Raw genomic sequence first — 27,799 nt, 5'->3', positions numbered from 1 at the left:
AGCGCTGGAGATCCTCGGCCCTGATTGGCTGGGCCTCGGTCTCCTTCTCCGGAAGTAGCGGTCGCCGCCATTGTGCGGCGCTGGTCTACTCAAAGGGTGCTGGCTGCAGCCGGCGTTTTGGGCTCTCGTCCTAGCTTCTCGGTCTCCCGTACTGGGAGCCCGGCGGGTCCGGGCCTCCCATCCGTGCCGGTGCGGGCGCCGGCATGTGGCTGTGGGAGGAACAGGGGGGCCTCATGGGCCCCTTCTCCTTCCTGCTGCTGGTGCTGCTGCTGCTGACGCGCAGTCCCTTCAATGCCTGCCTCTTCACTGGCAGCCTCTACCTCCTGTTGCGCCTCTTCAGCTTTGAGCCGGTGCCCTCCCGCAGGGCTATGCAGGTGCTCAAGCCCCGGGACCGCGTTTCCGCTATCGCCCACCGCGGAGGCAGCCACGACGCTCCAGAGAACACGCTGGCGGCCATTCGGCAGGTGAGTCCCCCATGCCTTCCACCCCTGCGCCCCTCCTGGGAGCTTGGGCTTTTGTCTGCCTTTCCGAAGATTCCCCAGCCTTTTCATGATGGCCTTACCATTCCCCATTCGTCCACAAAGAATACATTCAAGTGGCCATCAATCCGTCTCAATACCGGAAAATCTCCTGACTTCCAAGTATTTATGAAACACTGCAAATACCTGTGTATTTGCTATATGCCAGGTACTGAGGATAGTCATGAACAAGACAGAAAGGGTCCCCGCTTCCACAGAGCTTGGCGTTGGAGTAGGGGAGACAGGCCTTAAACAAGTAAGTACATAAATGAGGTACTTTTAAGAGAGCAATGAGTGCAATGAAGAAATAGGCTAATGCGATAGGGAATGACTAGAGGGAGAAGTCATGCTACTGTAGACAGAAATCCTGTTGGAAAGTGACCTTTGAACTGAAACTGTAATTATGAAGAGCCACCCATGAATCTGGGGGGAAAGTGCTCCAGGAAATGGAAACAGCAAGTGCAAAGGTACTGAGGTGGGAATGATGTTGGGATCCTTAGGTAACAGAATAGTATATGGCCTGACTTCAAGGGGCTAAACAAAGGCTGGTGTGTGAATGAAACAGGAAATCTGGCCTGGTTAAGGGGAGTCTTCGTCAGTGGTTAGCTTACATATTCTAAGTGGATCACTTTCACAGGGGCTGTCTTTATTTGTCCTCCAGAGTATCCAGGTCGTCTCCTTATCAGGATCCCCATGGTCAGACAACCCTGGCAGCAGGACTCCTGATGATTTCTGCCTCCCCTTTTCACCAGGCTCTCTTGGCGGTCTCCAGACTTCATCATAATGATAGCTTGCTTAGTAAGAGAGCTTTGCAGTTGTCTAGGCACTATTGCATCTGTGAAAATATATCTGATCCTCTCATTTCTCTGAAACATTTTAATATTGAGTCAGTAGGAAAACTGGCTCACACACACACAGCTCTTTCTCAAATTCAAGCCTTTGATTCTGTTAGCTCAGCTTCTCTATACACTGGTGCCAAGTGAAATCTCAGAGAGTTTTGGGTGAAGTAGAAATAGAAAGGAGCCACAGTGGGCTACTACCCTCAAAACCATGTGTCCCCACTTTGGGAAGATAGTGAGAGGTTTTATAGTAATTGTTCAAAGAGGGCATGATCAGCTCGTGGACATTCTTCTGATGGGTTGGTGGTGAGGTAAGTCGGAGTCAACATCTTGAACCTTCAGGTCCAACTGGTCTGGGGTCTACAAGCTTTGGGCAGCATACCATCGTTAATCATAAATTCTCCCACCTGGAGGGGGTTTCAGTACCTGTAAATAGCTCAAAGATATTGCTGTGTTTATCTGTTGATAAGGAAACAGGACCTTGCCCCAAGACTTCTCTTGACTGTTTCTCCCTGGTCTCACATCCACTCCCTTCCCTGATTAACAACTGCTTGAATCTGCTCTTTGGAATTCAGGGAAGGTCATGGAGGCGGACTGAAAGCTGTTTCCTATAATACAAGAAGTGGGGGGACAGATAAGTCTTGGTGCCCATGAGCTCCACAGGGCCCTGCGCGGTATCATCTTCTGATTCCAAGCCCCAGTGCTCTTTGTTGTAGATTAGAATATTCATGTTCCAGGATGTTGAATTTGGAGTGACCTTTCTTTGTCCAGCTAGGGGACAGACAGTTTTGTGTGGTGAGCGAGTTGCTTAAGTGCTCTGTGTCCCAGTCAGAGTCACGGGTGGGATGTAGCAAGCATAGGATACCTTGCCTCACTCTTATCCTAGCTCTGACCTTAGTTTCCTCATTTGTAAAGTGGGAATAATGTTAATATCTGCCTTGGACTGCAAGGAGATCCAGCCAGTCCATTCTAAAGAAGATCGGCCCTGGATTTCTTTGGAAGGAATGATGCTAAAGCTGAAACTCCAGTACTTTGGCCACCTCGTGCGAAGAGTTGACTCATTGGAAAAGACTCTGATACTGGGAGGGATTGGGGGCAGGAGGAAAAGGGGACGACAGAGGATGAGATGGCTGGATGACATCACCGACTCGATGGACGTGAGTTTGAGTGAACTCCAGGGGATGGTAATGGACAGGGAGGCCTGGTGTGCTGCGACCATGGGGTCGCAAAGAGTCGGATACAACTGAGCGACTGAACTGAACTGAACTGAACTTTACTGAATCAGTTGTGATTCAGTAAAGTAATCTACATAGAGTGCTCGGCCCAAGATAAGACTTCCACAAATGTTAGCTCTTTGGGCCAAGAATCTAAAGACAGAGTAAAGGTAAAAAGTCTTAAGTCTGAAGAAGGAGAGGGTCAGAAGGCAGTTTTAATTTGGTGAAGGGCATCTGTTTATAAACCAAGTTATGTCTTTTATGCTTCTTTCCCTTTAGTTCTTTGTGACAGAAGGGAGACAGAGCAGCTGTTCTAGCATTCTGCTTAAAAATAAGTCTTAAAAACATAAAGAACAAAATAAAACAAACAAGCAAAAATAATTTTACAAAAATAGGCTTTTGGGCACAGTGGGAGAAGGAGAAGGTGGATGATTTGAGAAAATAGCATTGAAACATATACATTGCCATATGTGAAATAGAAAGCCAGTGGGAGGTTGATGTATGATGCAGGGAACCCAAAGCCAGAACTCTATCAACCTGTAAGGATGAGGTGGGGAGTGAGGTGGGAGGGGCATTCAGCAGGGAGGGGACACGTGTATACCTGTGGCCAGTTCATGCTGATGTATGGCAAAAACCATCACAATATTGTAAAGTAATTATCCAATTGAAATAAAATTTAAAAATAAGTATAAAGATAGTGAAGAATGTATTTCTCATTCTAAACAAACTGAAAGGTTGCATGAAGTAACATAACTACACAGGAGATAAAATTGTCATGAAAAGGAATAATTACTATAGAAAAAAACATTAATTGTTATTGGCTTTCATTTCAACTTATGTAAATTGCCTTAAAGTATGTTGTTGTTCAGTGGCCAAGTCATAGCTGACTCTTCACAACCCCATGGACTACTCAGCACACCAGGCTTCCCTTTCCCTTACCATCTCCCGGAGTTTGCCCAAGTTCATGTCCATGCCTTAAAGTATAACTCAGTGTTAGTTGAGCGCAGAAGATATTCATAAGTATTTACCAATGGATGTTGTGGTTTGGCCAGGAACACATCAACTAAATATAAACCGTATTAAATGTGGAAATATGTGTATGCAAAATACACATAGATGGATAGAGTGTCATATCTTGTTGTGTTGCAAGGGAATTAATAGCTAAATTCCATTCATAGCTTATGTGTTTATGTTGAACATTTAGGTTGAACATGTCTTTATGTAATTATGATTAAATAACATTGTTCCAAGCTGATTCCTGGTTTTAAGAGGAAATGAGATGTCATTTAGCTTGAGGTCATTGTCAGTGAAGTGTTTAGCCAAGATCGAATTTAGCTGCTGAAGACAGCTAATACAGACTGCAGAAGACATCCCTCTTGACTTCAAAAGAAGTATGTAGTTTATTCCCTTCAGAGTTTGTTTTTTGTCCTGTCCTTCCTCCCTGTGCTTGTTTGCAGCTCATAATTTATATTAAACATTCCATTATGTAAAAATTCAGGGAAGACATTTTGACAGTGGCAGAATTTCTGGTAGGTTATAGAATAGCTAGAGAAGGAGAAACTTGAGAGGTGAAATGAATGCATTCTGGAAAGATTCACAATTACAACTAGTGACTGAAGCATGAAATTAAACCTGCAGTTCAGTCTCCACAGAGGGACCAGAGTGCAGCTTTAAAAGTTATACTACTGTAAAAGTATAGTTCAGATTAAATCCTGCCAATTTTGAAAACCCTTCAGTTGTTTTTCTCTTGGACTTAGGTAAAATCAAAACAACTTTCTATTTTGGACCTTTTGGTTAAACTACCTTGGGCGTTTATTAATGATGCTTTTAGCTTCATGCAATAGAAAGTCTTAACTTCAAATGTTTCAAACAATAAGCAGACTTTATTCCATAAGAGGTGTGTCTGGGAGAGGTAACTTCTCGGATGGTTTATTCAGCTGTGCAGTTTGTGATTGTGGAGGACTCAGTTTCTAGCTCTGTCTGCTCTGCCACCTGTAGCATATTTGTACTATATTGATAGCCCTCATTGTATTGATAGTTGCCAGGTGACCATTGCAACCCCAGGCCGCATATTCTTATGGATCACCATCTGACCTTGAGAAAAGACTCCACTCCCTCTTCCATAAGTCTTTCCAGAAGTCAGTTGCTCTCTGTCAGTCTTTCCATCTCCCACCCGAGGAGGGATTGGTAATAGTCCAGTTACAGCACAGGAGACAACTCAACACGGGCCAAAGCAGCTCTCTGCCAGCAGGAAGAAGAAGAGGAACAGATCCCTGCAGGCAGTCGGTCCTTTGTGGTTCCTTTCTACCTTGTGGCGTTTGTTTCATACTCACTATTTCTTTTACTTAGAAAACTTTTCTCCTGGATCTTTGTATTGTTGACTCCCTTTTATCACTAAAGTCTCAGCTCGGATGTCATATTCTTTTTTTTCTTCTTAATTTATCTATTTTTAATTGAAGGATAATTGCTTTACAATATTGTGTGAGTTTCTGCCATACATCAACATGAATCAACCATAGGTTTACACATGTCCCCTGCCTCTTGAACATCCCTCGCACCTCCATCCCATCCCACCCATCTAGGTTGTCACAGAGCCCTGGTTGGAGTTCCCTGAGTCATACAGCAAATTCCCGTTGGCTATCGATTTTACATATGGTAGTGCATGGAGAAGGCAGTGGCACCCCACTCCAGTACTCTTGCCTAGCAAATCCCATGGACGGAGGAGCCTGGTGGGCTGCAGTCCATGGGGTCACTAGGAGTTGGATGCGACTGAGTGACTTCACTTTCACTTTTCACTTTCATGCATTGGAGAAGGCAATGGCAACCCACTCCAGTGTTCTTGCCTGGAGAGTCCCAGGGACGGGGGAGCCTGGTGGGCTGCCATCTCTGGGGTCTCACAGGGTCGGACATGACTGAAGCGATTTAGCAGTGTATGTATTTCCATGCTACTCTCTCCATCCATCCCACCCTCTTCCTTCCCCCAACTACCCAGAGTCTCCATAAGTCTCTTCTCTATGTCTGCGTCTCCATTGCTGCCCTGCAAATAGATTCATCTGTACCATTTTTTAGTTTCCACATATATGTATTAATATATGATTTTTGCTTTTCTCCTTCTGTCTTGGTTTGAGGTGGGAACCCTCAACTGGAATACCAACCCCCATTGAGAATAACAACTTTCTGCCTTCTGCCTGTTATCTTGCTTAAACAGCTTTTGCTCACCCCTCAACACCCCTGCTTCTGTAATCTTGCTTGCTCATTGCTTCTGCGGGAACTTAAGCTGCCTGGGGTGGGGCCCAGGTTGTGGGGGTGGGAGGAGGCTGAGCTGCTTGAGAGGGAAAGTCCTAAAGACAACTTTCTGCCTTCTGCCTGTTATCTTGCTTAAACAGCTTTCGCTCACCGCTCACCACCTCTGCTTCTGTAATCTTGCTTGCCCATTGCTTCTGCCTGGGACGGAGCCCAGGGTTGGGGGGAGCAGTGGGGAACAGGAGGGCGGGGGATGGGGGGAGTCTAGAGGTGACTCCACTGAGCCTGCACTGGTGCTGAATAAACCCTGTTCTGCATCTCCAAGTGGCACTTGTCTGTTTCCGCCACCAGTTTCTGTAACAGCTTCATTTTGTATAATAGGCTCTAGATTCATCCACCTCGTTAGCACTGACTCAGATCACTCCCTTTGTGGCTTAGCAGTAGTCCGTTGTATATATCCACCACAGCTTCTTCATCCATTCATCTGTCGGTGGACATCTAGGTTGCTTCTGTGTCCTCCTACTCATAGTAAATAGTACTGTAGTGAACTTTGGGGTACATGTATTTTTTTCAGTTATGGTTTTCTCAGGGTATAGGCCCAGTAGTGCGATTATTGGGTCATGTAGTAGTTTTATTCCTAGTTTTTTAAGGAATCTCCATACTGTCTTCCATTTTGGCTGTAATCAGTTTACATTTCCCACCAGTAGTGCAGGAGAGTTCCCTTATCTCCACACCCCCTCCAGCGTTTATTGTCTGTAGATTTTTTTGATGATGGCCATTCTGACCCATGGGAGGTGATGTCTCATTGTAGTTTTGATTTGCATTTCTCTAATAATGAGTGATGTTCAGCATCTTTTCATGTGTTTAATTGCCAGCAGTACGTCTTCTCTGGAGAAATGTCTGTTTAGGTCCTTTGCCCATTTTTGATTGGGTTGTTTGTTTTTCTGGTATTGAGTTGCATGAGCTGCTTGTCTATTTTGGAAATTAATCCTTTGTCAGTTGTTTCATTTGCTGTTTTTTCTCATTCTGAGGATTGTCTTTTCACCTTGTTTATAGTTTCCTTTGCTGTGTAAAACTTTTAAGTTTCACTAGGTCCCACCTGTTTATTTTTGTTTTTATTTCCATTACTGTAGAAGGTAGGTCATAGAAGATCCTGCTGTTATTTATGTCATAGAATGTTTTGCCTGTGAGTTTTATAGTTTCTGATCATGGTTTAGGTCTTTAATCCATTTTGATTTATCTAGTTTCATTCTAGTTTTCCCAGTACCACTTAATGAAGAGACTATCTTTGCGCCATTGTATATTCTCGCTATCTCTGGGCTTTCTGTCTTGTTCTCAGATACCATATTCTTAAACAGGCCTTCCCTGATTGCCTTGTCTAGTGACTCCTGCCTGCCTTAACTTTCACATTACCCTCCAGTTTCTTTTTCAAACTTTTATCATTACCATAGAACATGTAACATGTTGATAATCTGTTTCTCCCCACTAAAATGTAAGATCCATGTTCCTTTTTTCATTGCTCACCAATCTCCTCACTACTTAGAACAGTGCCTGATACATAGTAGGCACTCGATAAATATTGACATTTGTTGGAATAATTGTGGTGTACAAGTAGCCTATCAGAAAAGATGATCAACACTGTCAGCCATCGGAAACATGCAAATCAAAACCACAGTGAAATACTACTTCATACACCCTTTGTTGTCGTTCAGTCGCCAAGTCATGTCCAACTCTTTGTGGCCCCATGGACTGCAGCATACCAGGCTTCTCTGTCCCTCACCATCTGGAGTTTGCGCAAGTTGATGGCCATTGAATTGGTGATGCCATCCAACCATCTCATCCTCTGTTGCCCTCTTTTCCTTCTGCCTTCAATTTTTGACAGCATCGGGGTCTTTTTCAGTGAGTCAGCTGCTTGCGTCAGATGACCAAAATACTGGAGTTTCAGCTTCAGTATCTCCTTCCAGTGAGTATTCAGGACTGATTTCCTTTAAGATCAGCTGGTTTGATCTCCTTGCTGTCCAAGGGACTCTCAAGTGTCTTTTCCAGCACCATAGTTTGAAAGCATCAATTCTTTGGTGCTCTGCCTTCTTTATGACCCAGCTCTCGCATCCGTATGTGACTACTGGAAAGACCATAGCCTTGATTATACGGACCTTTGTTGGCAAAGTGATGTCTTTGCTTTTTATTAATACATTGTCTGGGTCTGTCATAGCTTTCTTGCCAAGAAGCAATCGTCCTCTAACTTCCTGTCTACAGTCACCATCTGCAGTGATTTTAGAGCTCAAGAAGAGGAAGTTTGTCACTGCTTCCACCTTTTCCCCTTCTATTTGTCATGAAGTGATGGGACCAGATGCCATGATTTTAGTTTTTTTAATACTGAGTTTTAAGCCAGATTTTTCACTCTGCCTTTCCACTTTCATCAAGAGGCTCTTTATCCTCTTCACTTTCTGCCATTAGGGTGGTGTCATCTGCATATCCAAGGTTACTGATATTTCTCCCAGCAATCTTGATTCCAGCTTGTGCTTCCTCCAGCCCAGCGTTTCTCATGATGTACTCTACATATAAGTTAAATAAGCAGGGTGACAATATACAGCCTTGATGTACTCCTTTTCCTATTTGGAACCAGTCTGTTGTTTCATGTCCACTTCTGACTGTTGCTTCCTGACCTGCATAAAGGTTTCTCAGGAGGCAGGTAAGGTGGTCTGGTATTCCTGTCTCTTCAAGAATTTTCCAGTTTGTTGTGATCCACACAGTCAAAGGCTTGAGTGAAGTCAGTGAAGCAGAAGTAGATGTTTTTTTGGAATTCCCTTGCTTTTTCTATGACCCAGTGGATGTCGGCAACTTGACGTCTGGTTCCTCTGCGTTTTTCTAAATCCGGAGTGTATATCTGGAAGTTCTCTGTTCACATACTGCTGAAGCCTAGCTTGAAGGATTTTGAGCATAATCTTGCTAGCATGTGAACTGAGTGCAATTGTAGGGTAATTTGAACATTCTTTGGCTTTGCCTTTCTTTGGAATTGGATTGAAAACTGACCTTTTCCAGTCCTGTGGCCACTACTGGGTTTTCCAAATTTGCTGACATATTGAGTGCAGCACTTTAATAGCATCATCTTTTAGGATTTTCTATTTATTTATTTGCTTTGCAAACTTCTATTTTGTAATAGCAGAATTATGTATTCCATAGAAGCCAATATTACAAAACAGCCCTCCTGGCTTAACCTTCCCCACCCCGCCTTGCTGTGAACCACAACTTGAAAACCAGAGGTGGCTTCACCTCCTAGGTCCTTCCAGCTCTAACAGTATTGTTTTCCCCTTCAGAAGTTATCATGGACCGTGCAAAACAAGTAAGCCGAAGGCAAGGTATCATCTAAAAAGAGTCATTTCAGACACCATTTTTTCAAGAAGGCAAATGGAAAATCAGCAGCAGATCCCACTGGAATCTTTCAGTGACCAAGAGTTTCATTTCTAGTAAAAAATATAGAAACAGTAGGTGTTCTCAGAGGACCTGTGGTTTGCTTCTGGACCTCCCCATGGAGCCAGTTGGTGTCCCTGAGGGTGAGGAGGGCAGAGGACTCTGCTCAGAGCCTCTGTGAGCTCATCCACAAGTTTCTGATCTCCAGTTCCAGCTGTTTGGCCTGGACCTTGTCCTGTGTCACCAGCTTCCAGAGCCTTTGGGTCTCGTCTTAAAGCCAATAGCATATCTGCAACAGCTCGTTCTCTGTTTCTGATGGGGAGCATTCAAAGACGTCAGAGCCATCTGTGAGCCAGATTTTCTTCTCCAGTCCATGTTCTGCTGCCCACCTTGGCGCCTTCTCCTCTAGCAGGGAGAAGGGCCTCTGGCCATCCTCTGCAACCAGCCTTTCTGTCTGGTTGAAGAGGTGAGGTGGGGGCTCTGGGGACAGAGAGGGGTCTCTCTGAGGGCAGAGGCTGCGGGCTCAGCAGCTCAGCACCAGGCCTAAATGACATGAGGATGGGCTCTATTCATCCCACTGAGCCACTCCTGGGCTGTCAGAGAGGGCTGGGCACTGGCCTTAGGCGGGTAGATGTCCTCTTGGTAGGATTCTGACCGCCTGCGTACAATCATGGATCCGGGCTCGATGAGGCTTTTGGTTGTGATCAGCTTGTAGAAACGGAAGATCTCACAGGAGGACACGTTGAGACCTGCCTTTGGCACAACCCCGACCCCCTTCTGTGGGTTATAGAGCAGTATTCCATCGGGTAGTTCAGGTGAGGTTTGTTGGCACTGATCTCATAGTAGCGGATGTTCCTGTCTCCCTTCTCCACCAAGTAGAGCATGTTGGTGTCCTCATCATAGACGGGAAACAGCACGCCCAAGGAGCCGCCGAGGTCCCCCTCTGTGACAGGCTCAGAGAGGTCGTCCTGGTCCCATCGGGCCATCTGCTGGTTGTTCCCTCAGGATGTGCTGTGGACAGCAGCTTCTTCAGGTTCCCCAGAAACAGCACTTTGTTGGCTGGGTGCCCTTTATGGTTGGCTTCCTGGAGGATGGCCCCTGCTCAGGGATCCTGAACCCGAATCTTGCGGTCTTTACAGGCAGTGGCCAGCAGGCTGCCATCAGTGTTGAAAGACATGGAGAGGATCACGTCTTGGTGACAGTTAATTGTCTTCATGGGGCTCATGATTACAGACTTCTTTGAATCCAGGTTCCAGACCATCACCTTGTAGTCGTAGCTGGAGCTGAAGAGGATGTTGGCAGCCGTGGGGTGCCACTCCACCAGGCCCTCTGCAGGCATGGCCCACCAGCTCCTTCCTGAAGGCTGTGAGGTTCTTGGTCAGCAGCTGCTTGGGGATGCCCCAGATTTTAATCGTGGCATCTTCAGAACAGGAGGCAATCTCAACATCATTGAAAGGGTTCCATCTGATATCTAAGACATTCCCTCTGTGCCTGCAGACCTTCAGGTAGTGGGGGTCCAACTTTCCCGTCCAGTGCAAGGGGGTGACAAGTAAGGCACCCCCACCAGTACACTCAGTCACAACTGCAGTGAAGTTGGGGTTCACAACACAGAAATGATTGTCTGGGACGCTATGGGTGATGGGCACAGAGTCATAGCAGTTCTTGCTGGCTGGTTTGCCAAAGATGTGGCGGAACTTGGAGCTCCGGTACTGGGGGTGCTGTGACATCTTAAAGTCGCTTCAGTGCCTCGCAGCTGCCGCTCCCATCTTTTAGGATTTTAAATAGCTCTGTTGGAATCCCATCACCTCCACTAGCTTTATTGGCAGCAGTGTTTCCTCAGGCCCATTTGACTTCCTGCTCCAGGATGTCTGGCTCTGGGTGAGTGACCACACCATCGTGGTTATCTGGGTCATTGCCTTCTTTTGTGTACAGTTCTTCTATGTATTCTTTCCATTTCTTCTGGATCACTTCTGCTTCTATTAGGTCTTTACTGTTTCTGTCCTTTATTCTGCCCATCTTTGGATGAAATATTCCTTTGATTTTTCCAGTTTTCTTGAAGAAATCTCTGGTCTTTTCCTTCTGTTGTTTTCCTGTATTTCTTTGCATTGTTCATGGAAGAATGCCTCTTGTCTCTCCTTGCTATTCTCTGGAACTCTGCATTTAGTTGGGTGTACCTTTCCCTGTCATACCCACTAGGACAGGTATAAGCAAAAAGACAAGAAGAAGTATTGACAAGATTATGGAGAAATTGGAACCGTCATACACTGATGATGGGAAACTAGTCTGGCAGTTCCTCAGAAGGTTAAGTATAGAATTAGCATATGAACCAGAGGTTCCACTCCTAGGTATATATTCAAAAGCATTGAAAACATGCACTGTGTAAAAATGTGCATCATACAAGAATGTTCACGAAAACAAAAATGTTCACAGCGTTATTCATAATAGCAAAAAAATGGAAACAACAGAAATGTCCATCAGCTGATGAAAGGGTGAATAAAATGCGCTGTATCCACACAATGGATTCTGTTTCACAGAAAAGGAATGAAGTCCTCATACACGTATAACATGAATGAACCTTGAAAACAGTATGCTAAGTATAAGAACCTAGTCACAGAAGATTGCATATTATATAATTCTACTTTTAGAAAATGTCTAGAGTAGGAAAGCCACAGAGAGAGAAGTAGATTAGTAGTTGCCAGGGACTGGGAGGGTTGGAGAGGGAAGTAGGGACTGACTGCTAATGGGTATGGGGTTTTTTTTAGCGGGGGTGATGAGGAAGTTCAGAAATGCATTGTGGTGATGGTTGCACAATTGCAAATATGCTTTAAAAAATTGAATTGTATACTTTAAATGGATTAATTTTATGATATGTGAATAGTATCTCAAAAGCCATATGAATATGATGACTTTGGAACTTTCCTGGCAATCCAGTGGTTAAGACTTCAGGCTCCCAACACAGGAGGTTGGGGAACTAAGATCCCACAGGCCGCACAGCATGGTCAATAAATAGATACAATGACTTTATTAAAGCAGATACTTTAAAGTCAGTTTTGTTGAAGTATAATTTACATTACAATTAAAGGTATATTTCAGTATACACTTAGATGAGTTTTTATAAACATATACCTGCGTAGCCACCACTTCAGTTCATTTCTGTCACCCTAGAATGTTCATACGCGTTCTCTTTGGAGTCAGCCTCTACTCCTGCCTCTCTCCTAAGGCAATCATTGATCTGATTTCTATTACTATACTGTGCTATACTATTCTATTACTAATTGTTACTGCTAAAATACAAGAATTTGTATTATATGTTTATTTGTCAATTACTATACTACATCGTACTATTCTCTCACCATTGTTATTTTTTGTGTGGAAGCCAAATAAAAATGCCTGTAATGAATAAAAGTATAATTGAACCTAATTACTAGCCTCAAAGAATGAGGTTAACATTTGTGTTACAGTGAGAGAGATGCACTGTGAATACTGGAAATGTGATCTTGTTTTATGTTATAAAATATATAACCAGTGTTGATTTACCAGTGCATAATTAATATCTTTAAGTTAGAAAAGGTACACTTTTATAAAAAGATGTACCTTTAATTAGTGTACATGTAAGCATTACATCTTAAATAATGACATTTTCGCTGAGGCATATAGTTCTAGTCATAATAGCTTATATTGAGTGCTGTCTCTGAGCCAGGCACCAAGGTTGGTTATTTACATGCATTATTTCTAAATTCTCACAACAACGCTTAAGATCCTTAGAAAAGCATCATCATAAAAACTATGGAAACAGGCCAGAGTGATACAAGTAATTAGATGGCGCAGCCAGTTAGTGTTGGGATTGGGGTTTCTAGAGTGGGAAATCTTAGGAATATATGTGAAAACCAACCTTTGAAGCCTAAAAAAATACAGTTATTTATCTTTATAAGTGAGGTTAAGAAAGGATTTAAGTAAAATAGACAAATCTTCACCTATAAAGGACATAATAAATTTGACTATTACAACTATAGTCATTAAAAAGAGCATAATAACAGTAGCTAATATTTATTGAACGTCTACTATGCACTACTGCAGTGTTGTATATTTTTATTGATACTTAAGTGTGTAGTAAATATATAAAGACCTATAAGGGATTGATATGGAAATAATGCACATCCACTTGGCAGTTACCTTTGGAGAAGAAGAGGGTAGGGATTTAGCTGTATCTAGCTGTATCTGTAGTGTGATAGTAAGGTCATGTGGTTAAGAGTGTAGCCTCAGGACTTTGCTGGTAGTCCAGTGGTTAGGACTCCATGCTCCCAATTCAAGGGGCTCAGGTTCGATCCTTGGTCAGGAAACTAGATCCCACATGCTTCACAGCTAAGAGTTAACATTGCTACAGTGAAGATGAAGATTCCACGTGCCACACCTAAGACCTGGTGGAGTCAAATAAATAAATATTTTTTTAAAAGAAAGTGCAGCCTCTATCTACCACATCCTTGTTTTTGTAACCGAGAGCAAGTTTCTTAATCTCTGTCAGTTTTCCTCATCTGAAAATGAGCCTGTTAATCAGTTCAGTCACTCAGTCGTGTCCGACTCTTTGCGACCCCATGGATTGCAGCACATCAGGCTTCCTTGTCCATCAGCAATTCCCAGAGCTTGCACAAACTCATGTCCACCAAGTCGGTGATGCTCTTCAACCATCTCATCCTCTGTCGTCCCCTTCTCCTCCTGCCTTCAATCTTTCCCAGCATCAGAGTCTTTTCCAGTGAGTCAGTTCTTTGCATCAGGTGGCTAAAATATTGGAGTTTCAGCTTCAGCATCAATCCTTCCAGTGAATATTCAGGGTTGATTTCCTTTAGGATTGACTGGTTGGATCTCCTTGCAGTCCAAAGACTCTCAAGAGTCTTCTCCAACACCACAGTTCAGAAGCATCACTTCCTCAGCACTTAGCTTTCTTTATGGTCCAACTCTCATATCCATACATGACTACTGGAAAAACCATAGCTTTGACTATACGGACCTTTGTCAGCATAGTAATGTCTCTGCTTTTTAATATGCTTTCTAGGTTTGTCATATCTTTTCTTCCAAGGAGCAAGCATCTTTTAATTTCATGGCTGCAGTCACCATCTGCAGTGATTCTGAAGCCCAAGGAAATAAAGTCCATCACTGATTCCATTGTTTCCCCATCTATTTGCCATGAAGTGATGGGACCGGATGCCAGGATCTTAGTTTCTTGAATATTGAGTTTTAAGCCAGCTTTTTCACTCTCCTCTTTCACTTTCATCAAGAGGTTCTTTAGTTCCTCTTCAGTTAACACCATAAGGGTGATGTCATCTGCATATCTGAGGTTATTGATATTTCTCCCAGCTATCTTGATTCCTGTTTGTGCTTCATCCAACCCAGCACTGCACATGATGTACTCTGTGTATAAATTAAATAACATATTAATAGTACCTCCTAAAGGCTTGTGATGATCAAATGAGTTGTTAATACATTTAAAGCAGTTAGAATAGTGACTGAAAATAATACATATTATTGTTTTAGGGCAGCAAGAGGTTGAAGCAAATATGGCAAAATGTTAATATCCATTAGGTCTTTTTTGCCTAATTAAAAAGATTATTTCATGTTTTTGCATAATTACAAAAATTTATTTTAACTTTAAGGTCTTTATCATACTAAACATTTCATATCTTCATTGTCTCAAAGAAGCAAAGGAAGCAAATGTTGGACAGTGTGTCTCAGAGGAGTGTGGCCCCTCAAACTTTATGTTCCTGTTCTATTTTTAGATAAATCCTTCTGTGCCGTATTGGGCTCACCAACTTGTTGGCCAACAGCCAGTGCTGCTCACGTTAACAAATGTAGTGTCTCCTAGAAGCAGGCTTGGTGTTTCTGCTCTAGAGGATGGAGTTAAACCAACAAAAACCTGACTCATCCAGTTTATGCCAAAGTATTGCAGTAGCCAACTAATCAACAAACACAGGAATCATCAGAGAGTCTATACCAGAGAATGGGGGTAAACAGTGAAATTTGACTAAATATTTGTAATTGTGAGCCATTAATGGCCCATATAGTTAAAGCAACCAGAGAAAACAAATTCCAAAAGTCTCCCCATTTGCCAGTCTGAGTAGGAGAAAAGTGGGGAAGTCAAAGTTTTTATGGAATTACTTACACTGACATTTTTAACCTTGTGCTGTGCCATACTAAGTCATTGAGTCATGTCCGACTGTGTGTGACCCTATGGACTGTAGCCCGCCAGGCTCCTTTGTCCTTGAGAGCCTTCAGGCAAGAATATTGGAGTGGGTTGCCATACCGTCCTACAGGGGATCTTCCTGACCCAGACAACTGGTCTTTAAGTCTCCTGCCTTGGCAGGTGGGTTCTTTACCACTAGCGCCACCTAACCTTACTTGTATTGAAGTAAGGTTACATCCAAGAGAAAAACAGGTTGGGTTGCTATTTGGTATAGGAAGGGAATAGAATCAGTAAAAGAAACAGTCTGCTCAGCCAGCCCTGATGGTCATCTTGAGTGCTTGGATGGCAAAATGACATCTGTGGCCACTTGACAGTAAAATCATCGGTGTTTTTGTTAAGGCAGCTAAGAATGGAGCAACAGGCGTGGAACTGGACCTTGAGTTTACTTCTGACGGGATTCCTGTCTTAATGCACGATAGCACAGTAGATAGGACGACTGATGGCACCGGTCGATTGTGTGATTTGACATTTGAACAAATTAGGAAGCTTAATCCTGCAGCAAATCACAGATTAAGGTAAGTGGTGTATTGTCGCCTAAACATATCTTTCAGCTTGTGTTGGAGATCACATCAAGACACTGGCACCTTCTAATTCTGCTCCAGGAGAGTTGTTTTGTTACGTTTGTTTTCTACTATATACAAGTTTCCCAAGTAACAAGCACGTGCCAGGAACAACAAAAATAAGATGTTTTTCATCTTTTCCCGCTGAGGCCAAATTTGATTCAGAATTGTTCTCAAGACAATACTCTAACATGGCAATTACTTTGTACTGTCACAAATGTATATATATGTGTGTATGTATGTATGTATATCAGAGCTAGTCCTGTAAGATGTTCCAGAAGAAAAGGGTTCTATGATCAAATAAGATCAAACACTGTATACTTTACATGTTTCCCTTAGGGATACATCTGTCATTGTATCTCTGTCATTGTATCCCTCTCAATCAATTCTTAGCTTTAATTTAGTGTTTCTCAAACGTATATGACCACAGAACCCATGCCCATCCCACCATTAACAGCTATATAAAAACCTTGCAATTGGTATACTGGATAATATACTTTGTAATGTGACTGTTTAAATCTCTCTCCTCTTGCCTTTGTAATACTGAAAAATGTGTTCTTACTGTAATTCATGTTATATCAGTTCTCTGGTCAATTTATTTGACCCAGTGATGAAGTTATAGTCCTCCCCACAAGATGGCTTGGACTTTGTTTCCTTGGAACTGAAAGAAAAAGTCAGCCAAAGGAAGTCATACTTTAGAAAGGAGATAACATTTGAAAGTTCTGAGTCAGGGCTGCTGAAATTGCTATCTACTGATACAGTTACTTCATTGCTCTGCCAAAGGGGAAGGAAAGGCTGGTTTCCATATTACAGTGATGTAGCTATTAAGATGTGGAGAAGGCAGTGGCACCCCACTCCAGTACTCTTACCTGGAGAATCCCATGGACAGAGGAGCCTGGTGGGCTACAGTCCACGGGGTCACTAAGAGTCGGACATGACTGAGTGACTTCACTTTCACTTTTCACTTGCATGCATTGGAGAAGGAAATGGCAACCCACTCCAGTGTTCTTGCCTGGAGAATCCCAGGGACGGGGGAGCCTGGTGGGCTGGCGTCTCTGGGGTCACACAGTCAGATACGACTGGAGCAACTTAGCAGCAGCAGCAGCAGCTATTAAGATGTAAAGTTCAAAGTCAACACTTAAAGCAAAAAATGCTTAGATAAGTTATCTTTTTTAAAACCAAGATCTTAACGCTGGAATAATGTGGTCAAATTAGCATACGTTAAATCATGTAGACTAAAATATCATTATGTGAGAAAAGCTGATTTCTTGTGTGTCAGGCACTTAACTTTCCTTTTCTTTTAAAAAAAATTATGTATTAGAAAATTATTTTTTAAAGTTGCACTTAAATGTATAACAATACAGTTAACAGATGTATATGTATTGCTAGGAATTTCTCCTGCATCAGACTCTATTGGGGAAGTCACAATCTTAAAATTAAGTCTCTGAGTTCTCCAAAGATGGTATATACTCTGCCCTTTAAAGTTACTAATTACAAATCCAATGAATGCCTGAAAAGTAAATGATTTTTATTGTTGCTGATCTTTGGCCTAGCATATCTTTAATTGGTGTAAGAAGATATAGTAAATTGTCCTTGGACTTTGGGATGATTAGAGAAAGGAAGTTGGTGAAAACACTCTTCCTTTGGTTGGGAGACATTTGTCAGATGTCTGTTTCATTTAATTTTTATCTTTTCTTTTTTCCTATATTGTACTATTCCTTTTCCCTCCCTTGTAGGAATGATTTCCCTAATGAAAAGATCCCTACCCTAAGAGAAGCCGTTGCAGAGTGCCTAAACCATAACCTCACAATCTTCTTTGATGTCAAGGGCCATGCATATAAGGTACAGTTTATTCCATAGGATTCTCTTTTGAAAATACCTCTTTTTTTGCTAGTCTGTTTCAAAATTAATTGTATATTTTCTTATTTATATTTTCTTCTTAAATTATTTTTACAAATTATATTTGCATAATGCAAGTTTACAAAGCAAAAATCTACATCTTCAAGGAAGCAGGAAAGTATGGAACTTTTAACCTTTTAAACTTTGATGGAACTATTTAATTCCTCCTACTCAACAACTAGCATGAAATAGAAGAGTCAGGTTTCTCTTACTTGAATAAAACATTCACAGAAGATATTAAATAAACAGTAAAGAGGCACTTCTTGAATAGACCACTCTAGTAACCTCATAAAAAGAACTTCAGAAGTTGAACAGGAGACCAGTTGGATCTGGCTGATAAGAGTCTTAGAGAGCTATGGACTGAATTTAAAGAAAGCTCCTGTATTTAAAGCTTCTAATAGCTAAGAGGATATTTATCTTCTACAAAGATGTGCCCCTTTTGTATGATTTCTGTCCCTTATGTATAGTTTTTGGTTTTTTTTTTTTTTTTTTAATTGGCTGTACTCGGTCTTCGTTACTGTGTACAGGCTTTCTCTAGTTGCAGCGAGCAGGGGCTACTCTTCATGCGGTACTCGGACTTCTCATTGCAGTGGTTTCTCTTGTTGCAGAGCACAGGTTCTAGGTGCAACAGGCTTAGTTGCTCAGTAGCCTGTGGGATCTTCCTGGACCAGGGAAGATGGTAGACTGTGTCCCCTGCACTGACAGGCGGTCTTAACCTCTGGACCACCAGGGAAGTCCCCCTTACGTATAGTTTTTTATTCTATGACTTGAGTAGTATACTTATTTACTATAATTTTTTAAAACATGGTATTACATTTCAAATAAGACTTGCATAACTTTTAGAACATATACTTTAATACGTAAAAACACATTATTGCAGTGGAAATCAATGGGAAAATATGGTTCATATTATGTTTGTTCTCTTTTCAAGTACAAATACATTTTTCTGCATTTATACAACTGGGGTATTTCCCCCCAGTGATAATTATGATCAGTTATGACCAGCTAGGGGCTCCCCAGGTGGCTCAGTGGTAAAGAATCCACCTGCCAAAGCAGGAGACACAGGTTTGATCACTGGGTCAAGAAGATCCCCTGGAGAAGGAAATGGCAACCTACTCCATTATCCTTGCCTGTGAAATCCTGGAGAGTTCTAATGATACCAACTTTTATTAAAAATAAAAAATGTTAAAAACAGTTTTTATTTAAAATTGAAAATAATTGTTAAAACCTGAAATATGAACCTCTAACTTAAGTACAATAAACTCCCATTTTTGAAGAAAGAAGAGAAGGGTGCTCTGGCTAATTTATTATTTTGGTAAGCTGATGGTTCTCTATATCTAGGTTTTTCAGTCAGTCTGCATCAGAATCACCAGGAATACATATTGAAAATACAAATTCCTAGGCCACCCCACTCAGAGATTAAATCCTAAAAATGGCTCAGATTGTGGGCTCAAGGAACATGTATTTTTAATGGGCACCTTAGGTTTTTTTGATGATATGGCCCACGTTTGACCCACAGTGTACTGACCTTGCTTATTTTCTTAGACTAAGGAGGGGTGAGGGAGGAGAAGAAATTTTGTTTTTTAATCCAGGTATTGCCATTTGAGCTTTCTGGCTGGGTGTTCATAGATGGTTTGGGCAGCTTTGGATAGAACATAGTGATCTAATTCACCAAGATGGGAATATGAAGAAACAGGTGTCAGCAGCAAATTGGAGATGCAGTATAAGAGCAAGATCACAGGCGTTGGAGATCATGACTAAACTGTCACTTCTACAGTGTAATGTTAACCTTGATCGGGTTCAGTTTCCTTGTGGGCAAAGAGGGAACAACATAAGAAATGACCATGTAAGGTCATTATGAGAGTTAGATAAAGAATCTAGATGAAACATCACACACAGTGCATGTTGGTTGAAAATGACTTCAACTCTCTAGCGCATACTTTGTGATATTAGTGAAGGGAAGCATGACATGAATAATTTCTTTCTTATTTTTGTATTGCATTTCAATGCTTATATTTGGTTATAGGTTAAATGTGATTTTCCAAAAATTAGGGGTATTTCAAAAATTATGATGTAACATTGCAGTCCACTTAACATCTGGACACCTCTGTTGTTAGCTGCTACTGTTGTTCGATGGCCAGATCTCTTAATTCAATAAAGGTTACACAGTGCCAATATTTTAATTGTGTCACTTCTTGTCATTTAGTAACTGGACTGCTACAAAAAGAAACTTCTGCTCATCCTGGGACGAGTTGGGCGACTTCCAGCTCTCCCCAGTTTCTCCCTGTCCCATTGCTTCTCCCTCCATGCTGGGGATGGGTGACATTTCCTCTCAGACGTTTCCTCTCTCTGGACTAAGAAAATCTATCCTTTCTAGTTCCCAGATTGGTTGACTCCTGCTTCAGCTAGGAAAGGCAGAGAGTGATAAAGAGTTGTAAGAAAAAAAAGGACCTTTCCTAGTGGCTAAACTGGGATATAAGGAAAAGACTTCTAAAATTTTGCTTGCAGCCTCCACTGGCCTGTAGTCTGCCATATTTTTCCAAAGTATGACAGAAGGAGGTGAGCCTCTCAACAAAATAGTAAAGCAGCAGTATCCAGCTGCTTACTTATCTGCTGGTATGAGTTTAAAATGCATCCTAGTGGATAATGCAATCTACCAATACTCCTTTGAACATCCCCATATATTAGCATGGGCTTCCCTGGTGGCTCAGATGGTAAAGCGTCTGCCTGCAATGCGGGAGACCCGGGTTCAATCCCTGGGTTGGGAAGATCCCCTGGAGAAGGAAATGGCAACCCACTCCAGTACTCTTGCCTGGAAAATTCCATGGGCTGAGAGACTCCTCAGAGCCTGGTAGGCTACAGTCCATGGTCTCGCAAAGAGTCAGACATGACTGAGCGACTTCACTTTCACTTTCATATATTAGTAAACTTCTGATGTAGTTAATAGAGTTGTACTTAATAATACAGTAGTTAACTGGCTGGGACTACATTTTAATAGATTTTTAATACATGAATCTCTCTGTTTTACAGGCTACTGATGCTCTAAAAAAAGTATATATGGAATTTCCTAAACTATACAATAATAGTATTGTCTGCTCTTTCTTGCCAGAAGTTATCTATAAGGTAAAATTCTGGGTTTCTGTTGTATGTAACATTATGTTAGTTGGTGGTGATAATAGCGATGGACTAAATAAGCATAAGATAGATGCCTGTTAAACTGAACTGAATCAATTAAAGAGACCCCTCTTTTAAATTAACAAAATTTGGGAAGGGCAGGGTACTTGGACCCCGTTTTAAAGTACCTTCATTCCTTTTTAGCTCCTCCTTTTATGTTTATAAGGGCTTCCCTAGTGGCTCAGAGGTTAAAGCGTCTGCCTGCAATGTGGGAGACCTGGGTTTGATCCCTGGGTCGGGAAGATCCCCTGGAGAAGGAAATGGGAGTCCACTCCAGTATTCTTGCCTGGAGAATCCCATGGATGGAGGAGCCTGGTGGGCTACAGTCCACGGGGTCCCAAAGAGTCAGACACGACTGAGCGACTTCACTTTCACTTTATGTTTATAACTCATTCAGATTACTTTGGTAAGCATTCTCAGAACAGAAGGAATTACATATCTCTGCATCTTACTAAGTAACAGCAGAATAGACCTTTTTAAAAAATGTCTGTCTTACAACAGACAATTTAAAATATGCCTTAATTGGGAATATGTAGATGGTAGAGTGAGCCCTCCTTTAACAATAATCTTTGTTTCATCCATAATCCCATTTATCCCCAGTGTTACTTGGAAGCAGATTCCAGACATTTCATCCATAAAAATTGCATTAAATATCTTTAAAAAACATAATCACGATATCATTATCCCATCTAAAACCGGAAGTCCTTAAGATCATCAAATATCCAATGTATAAATTTTCATTTGTCTCACAAATACCATAGGTTTTTTTTTTATTATTAATTTGAATCAGGACCCAAATAAGAATTTCATGTTAGAATTTAAATCTTAAAACCTGTAAATTTTGTCCCCCCCACCCCCACCTTGTGATATATTTATTGAAGAAACCAGACTGTTTTGTAGTTTATTTACCAAAGTCTGGATTTTGCTAATTATGCCATGATACAATTGAACACATTGTCTCCTCTGTATATTTCCTATAAGTTGGTAGTGATGGCTATAAATCAGATTAGGTTTAATTATTCTTGGCAAGGTAGTTTCTTAAGTGAGGGTCTTTTTCCATCAGGAGGTACATAAGTCTTACTGACTTGTGTTGTCAGCAGCTGCTGTTGACTGATATCAGTGGTCAGTTCTGGCAATTTACTAGCAGTTGTAAAATACCAATATTTTAAGTCTGTCATATATTCTTCATGTGTTAATTAGATTAGAGGCTTCCCTGTTAGCTCAGCTGGTAAAGAATCTGCCTGCAATGCAGGAGACCCCGGTTCGATTCCTGTGTCGGGAAGATCCCCTAGAGAATGGATAGACTACCCACTCCAGTATTCACGGGCTTCCCTGGTGGCGCCTGCAGTGTGGAAGACCTGGGTTCAATCCCTGGATTGTGAAGATCCCCTGGAGGAGGGCATGGCAACCCACTTCAGTATTCTTGCCTGGAGAATCCCCATGGACAGAGGAGCCTGGCGGGCTACATACAGTCCATAAGGTCGCAAAGAGTCAGACACAGCTGAGCAACTAAGCACATTAGCTAGGTAGAATTCTTCTGTAGAAGGGAGCTCTCATCTATGATTTAGCTACTCAGTAGCAAATAAATGCTTAATTTTGCCCTTTGTTCACCAGTTTCCAAAACAATGAGTTGGTTCCTCAACAATGGCCAACAGCATATATTTAAAATTTTACAGTAAGGGTGGAGCCTGCTGAGATATAAAGTCCATTGAGATGAATAGTGTAATGGGGCTTTCAGACATTTGAATCAGCGTTTCCCAAACTTCCTTAACCACAGACCTTTAAAATGTTTGATACGTTTTCCAGAGCAGCATAGAGCACAGACTGAAAGAATTCTATCCGCATGCCCGTCTCTCCATTGCTTTGTCTTCATCCCTGCCCCCACTTGTCTCTTCTCACATCTCTCAGCCCATTTCCCCACCTGAACACCTTTTTTTAGCCATTTTCTCTAAAAAGGATCAAAAACTAACCAGCCCATCTTGAAATGGTCGTGAAATGGTCGTGGTTTCATCCTAATTGCATTCTGATTAGCCATAGTTTAAATCCATATCCAATGAAAAGTTATTACTGTTTGTGACATTGTTAAAATTTGATCCTGAAATTGTAATGGTTCTCATTGTAAAGAAAGGATTACAATTCTTTTAGGATTGTGGGGGAAGTGCCTATATTGTATATTTATATCTTTACATCTAACACATTATTTTCTCAAAGGATGTATGATAGAGTATTTAGTAGACATGGGGGCAGCATACTACCCATGACCACCTCGTTCAGAAAGAAGTACATTGGCTAAATAGAGCAAATGAGAGGTATTAGAGTTATGATGTGATTATGGCTTTCTTTCCCCAAATTTCTTTTCAGATGAGACAAACAGATCAGAATGTAGTAACAGCTTTAATTCATAGACCTTGGAGCCTTAGCCACACAGGAGATGGGAAACCACGCTTTGAATCTTTCTGGAAACAGTCCATGTTTGTGGCATTGGACATTTTGCTCGATTGGAGTATGCATAATATCTTGTGGTACCTGTGTGGAGTTTCAGCTTTCCTCGCACAAAAGGATTTTATATCCCCGTAAGTTGGAAGATTTTATCTTCTCCTGACACATTTCCTGAATGTTCTTCTTGAAAAGGAGGATTAACAGTGGACACCTGCATTGGTTCCCACCCACAGAGCCAGCCATGCCTTTATTAATTTGGAATGCCATTAGCTGCTTAGGTGGGAAGAGTTCAGGCCTATTTCACTGTCTCCAAAAGATACTGATCAATTATTCTTGTTTTTAGTGCATTTTAAAGAAATAGTGTCAAACTATGACAACAGAAACAAAGAAATTGTATTTCCTTGTGATTGGCTCCCTTTAAAAGCAAACACAGGATCCAGGGAAGACGTCTTTGGGCACCTGCTTCATCTCTCCTAGCTTTCCTACAGGCTCTACTCCATTGCTTCCAAGAAACTTTCCATTCCCTAAACTGTTAGCATTCTCTGAATCTGTTTTGGCAATTTTATGGCTGTGTATTTCAGATGCTTATAGTTTTTAAGTTTTATATCATTTCAGGCATGCATGCATTCAGTTCAGTAGATATTTGGTGTATGCCTGTGGTATTACAAGGTCCTGTATTAAGAAGCTGTTGATGGCTGTGGTGAAAAAAAGGAAGCCCTAGCCTGCCCTCATGGAGTTTATAGTCAAGAGGAAGAGAGAGATGCTAATCAAAAAGCGATCCAATAAATATTAAATTACAGCTAAGATAAATGCTGTATAGGAGAGACGAGTGCATGTATACTGTTCAATTTCTCCTACTAAAGGAGTCAGGGAAAACATCCTCACGGAAGTAACAGCTAAACAACTAAGCTAAGATCTGAAGGGAATTGAGGGTAGGGGTCGAGATCCAAGTCGAGGGAAAACACGTCCCAAGGTGTTGTGGCAGGAAAGAGCCTGTTTCTTGCAAGGAGTTGGACGAAAAATCAGTTCACACACAGAAAAGAATACCACACAGAAAAGAAAGAGGGAATGTGGCGTTAAGATGAGGCCAAAGAAACAAGTGAGGCTAGGCCACTGCTTACAGCCTCCAGTAGGGGCACGTGGCAGCAAGGGATGGTTTTTAGGAGGTGGCTGAAGTGTTTAAAGCTGCGGAACAGTCTGGCTGCAATGCAGAGGCCAGTTAAGAGGCTCCTCCTTGGTGCTGTTAGTCCTCGGTGAATATCGTACTTAGAGACCATTAGAGATTTCTGGAACAGTTGGCATTATTCTAATGGTTGATTTTTCCTCTTTCTCCAGGGACTATGTGAAGAAGTGGTCAGCTAAAGGCATTCAGGTTGTTGCTTGGACTGTTAATACTTTTGATGAAAAAAGTTACTATGAATCTCATCTTGGTTCCAGCTATATCACTGACAGCATGTTGGAAGACTGCACACCTGAATTCTAGACTTCCCCCCCAGGGAGGAAACATAATTACAGAAACTGTCTGTGGGCCTCACGCAGGGACATCAGTAAGCCCAAGCCCTTGGGGGATCGGGCGGCTCACATAAGCAATAGTTGTAACTGGGTTTTCACCTGAACCAAAGCAAAACCCAGTGTAGCCACCGTGCTCCATGGAATGCCTGAGTTCAAAATTGATGCTCTTCAAAGTCTGGGTCTGCAAAAAGGCACAACACTCCTGCCCTGACTTAGAGGAGGCACACTTCAAGACCCAGTGAAGATAAGCACAGGTTGTATTGTGCAATTTGGGGGTGCAGATGCAAATGCATGGGAAATGCATGATCACTCGGAGTAGACATTTTAAAACTTGACACACTTATGTAATTTACTTATTTAAGATGTTTGTATCTAGCTACATTATCAATGTACTGTAGACATCAAACTTGTGACCATACTAATAAAATCATTAAAAGGAGCACTAAGGGAAAACTGTGTACCAAGCTGCTGTTGTCAGTCCAGTTACCAGGGCTGCTGATGAGACATTGTTCAGTTGCTGAGTCGTGTCAGACTCTTGAGACCCCATGGACTGTAGTCCGCCAGGCTCCTCTGTCCATGGGATTCTCCAGGCAAGAATCCTGGAGTGGGCTGCCATTTCCTTCTCTAGGGAATCTTTCAAACCCAGGTCTCCTGCATTGTAGGCAGATTCTTTACTGCCTGAGCTACAAGGGAAGCCAAATGATAGGGAAGAAAATGAAAATGGTAGGGAAGTCTTGACACCAGTCTGAGGGATTGTTGATGGTATCTAGAAATAAGAGCTTCAAACCACTAGGGGGCAGAGTTGTACCCTTTCAAGCTACTCTACAACAGTTGTTTAGACAGAACTGGAAGAAACCTCAGGAACATCTTATCTTAGCCTCATTTTACAGATAAGAAAGTAAAATCTGTGGAAGGGAAGGGTCCCAGAAATGACAGCTGGTGATGTAGAGCCTGATCTCATGATAAAATTCCTTGTTTATTATTTATGAGTAATTTTAGTAGTTTATGTTATTTTAATTAGCCTTCACAAAAATCTTAAGAGATATTAACCTCTTTTTACTGATAAGGAAATTGAGGCACTGTGAAGTTAAAAAACTGAGGCACTTACCCAGGATCTCATATTCCTTGGTGTAATTGCTACTCAAATCCAGGTCAGTCAGTTCAGAGAACCACTCACTCTGTCTACCTTTATAACATAGAGCCCTTGATTCCCAGGCCTGCACTTTCCCACATGAGCTTCCAGGCATCACATTGTGAACTGAAGTAGCAATATTTAAAATGAAGTTGAGTAAAAATTGCAAAGTTCTCTCTCCTCTACCTCCCTCCCCCACTCCACCTCCTGTTCAGCTCCCTCAGCCTTGATCACAGGCCCACAGCTTTGTCGTGACTTCCCTCCTGAATCCTAATGGGTCCCCAGCCTCACACATGCAGCAGCAAGGCCATCGGCTCACACAAGGCCATTAGCCCACACAGCTAGATGGTGGTGAGAAGCAGACTGATTATTGCTATAGTTGGTGTTGGCAGGAGGGCAGTAAATCACACTTGGGGTGTTTACAAGTGAATTTTCTTGAATTTTAAAATAACAAAGATCCAGTGACTGGAACATATCTAAGCTGCATGACCTGCATGCCAAGTTATGACTGGAGTGACAAGAAGAAGAGAAAAGGGCCAAAGAAGACATCTGTGGGCTGAATTTCCCTTTTGGCCTACCTGCAGAGACTACACGGCAACTGACAGGCAAGGGATTATCTTGGGGCAGTACAGAGTTCACAACATCGCTTCTGTGGTGTGAAGACCCTTTGAGAGTCAGAGTTTCTGGTTTTGACTTTGGCCCAAATCCACTTGACTCAGCCAGGCCCAATTAAGGTGCTCATGGGCCTTGAAGAATGGAGAATTCCGATGAAGAAAGAAGGTTGGAAGGCTAAAGGGGTTAACAAAAGGATTTGGCATCAGATAAATCTGAATTCCTGGTCACTGGGTATATGACCTCTGCAAGTTATACAGCTAGTGTCTTAATTTCATCTCTAAAATAGGGGCAGTATTAGTACTGTGCCAGGGAGTAGGTGTGATTAGAGTGCAGTAAAGTGCTGAGGACTAGGATTTATTGATTTCCCATATACTAGACACTGTTTCAGATCCTTTCTGTGTGTCTACTAGAACACCATGAGGTCAGTACCATTATAATCCCGGTTTGCAGTGAAGAAACCCAGGGAAGTTAAGTAACTTGCTTAAAGTCATGCAACAGTACTAGAAAAAGGATTCGGGCTCAGATTATATAATTCCAGAGCCCCCACTCTAAACCCAGGTTTATCATCCCGTCTGGCCCTTAGCAAGAGCTCAATCATAAGAAACATTGCCAGCACTCCAACAGTGCCTGTCCCAGTAGACAATAAAAGTTGAATGGTTTGTGGAATGTCCCAAGTGGAAACTTCCTTGAGGAAACTGGATACAGACCCAGACTTAGGTAAAGATTTGGGAGTGTAATGATTCATCAGGGTTGACAATGAGCCATCAAAATATAACATTCTTTCCAAGAAAATCAATAGGGATAAAAATCACATCCTCTGCTGTTCACTGGACTGCCTTGGATGCTGGAGACAGATAACATAGAAGGGTTACTTCAAAAGACTTGAGAAACACTGCTTGTTTCATTAAACTGCTCATTCTTATTTGGAAATTAGTGTCTTCAGTCATCTTGACAAGAATTTCACTAAGTCATAAATACTCTTTATTAGACATGAATTTCTAAATAACA

The 27,799-nt window shown here is 42.0% G+C and overlaps 1 protein-coding gene and 1 pseudogene across 2 annotated transcripts; one reads left to right on the top strand and one right to left on the bottom strand.

Moving 5' to 3' along the window:
• The first annotated feature begins 37 nt into the window (after window positions 1-37).
• On the top strand, window positions 38-25,497 carry GDE1 (glycerophosphodiester phosphodiesterase 1). 2 transcript variants are annotated; one of them, XM_040257104.1, is made up of 6 exons: window positions 38-464; window positions 15,800-15,975; window positions 17,757-17,862; window positions 20,950-21,042; window positions 23,455-23,666; window positions 24,868-25,497. In XM_040257104.1, exons 1-6 carry the CDS (start codon window positions 204-206, stop codon window positions 25,013-25,015), a joined length of 996 nt encoding a protein of 331 aa, XP_040113038.1. In that variant the 5' UTR covers window positions 38-203; the 3' UTR covers window positions 25,016-25,497. The 2 variants fall into 2 exon arrangements, with proteins under 2 accessions (XP_040113038.1, XP_040113040.1); XM_040257106.1 differs by having other exon boundaries at window positions 63-464; window positions 15,804-15,975; window positions 24,868-25,484.
• LOC120875314 lies at window positions 9,392-10,958 on the bottom strand (annotated as a pseudogene).
• Window positions 25,498-27,799: the final 2,302 nt, after the last annotated feature.

This window comes from Oryx dammah, unplaced genomic scaffold (assembly GCF_014754425.2).
Source record: "Oryx dammah isolate SB20612 unplaced genomic scaffold, SCBI_Odam_1.1 HiC_scaffold_2, whole genome shotgun sequence".
In the NCBI taxonomy this organism is placed as follows: Eukaryota; Metazoa; Chordata; class Mammalia; order Artiodactyla; family Bovidae; genus Oryx; species Oryx dammah.
This window is presented reverse-complemented; position numbering and strand designations above follow the sequence as displayed.

Coding starts and splice junctions, on each gene's coding strand:
- GDE1 (XM_040257104.1), top strand. CDS start 204: ATGTGGCTGTGGGAGGAACAGGGGGGCCTCATGGGCCCCTTCTCCTTC. Junction 465..15,799: donor CGCTGGCGGCCATTCGGCAG/GTGAGTCCCCCA, acceptor GTTTTTGTTAAG/GCAGCTAAGAATGGAGCAAC. Junction 23,667..24,867: donor CAAAAGGATTTTATATCCCC/GTAAGTTGGAAG, acceptor CTCTTTCTCCAG/GGACTATGTGAAGAAGTGGT.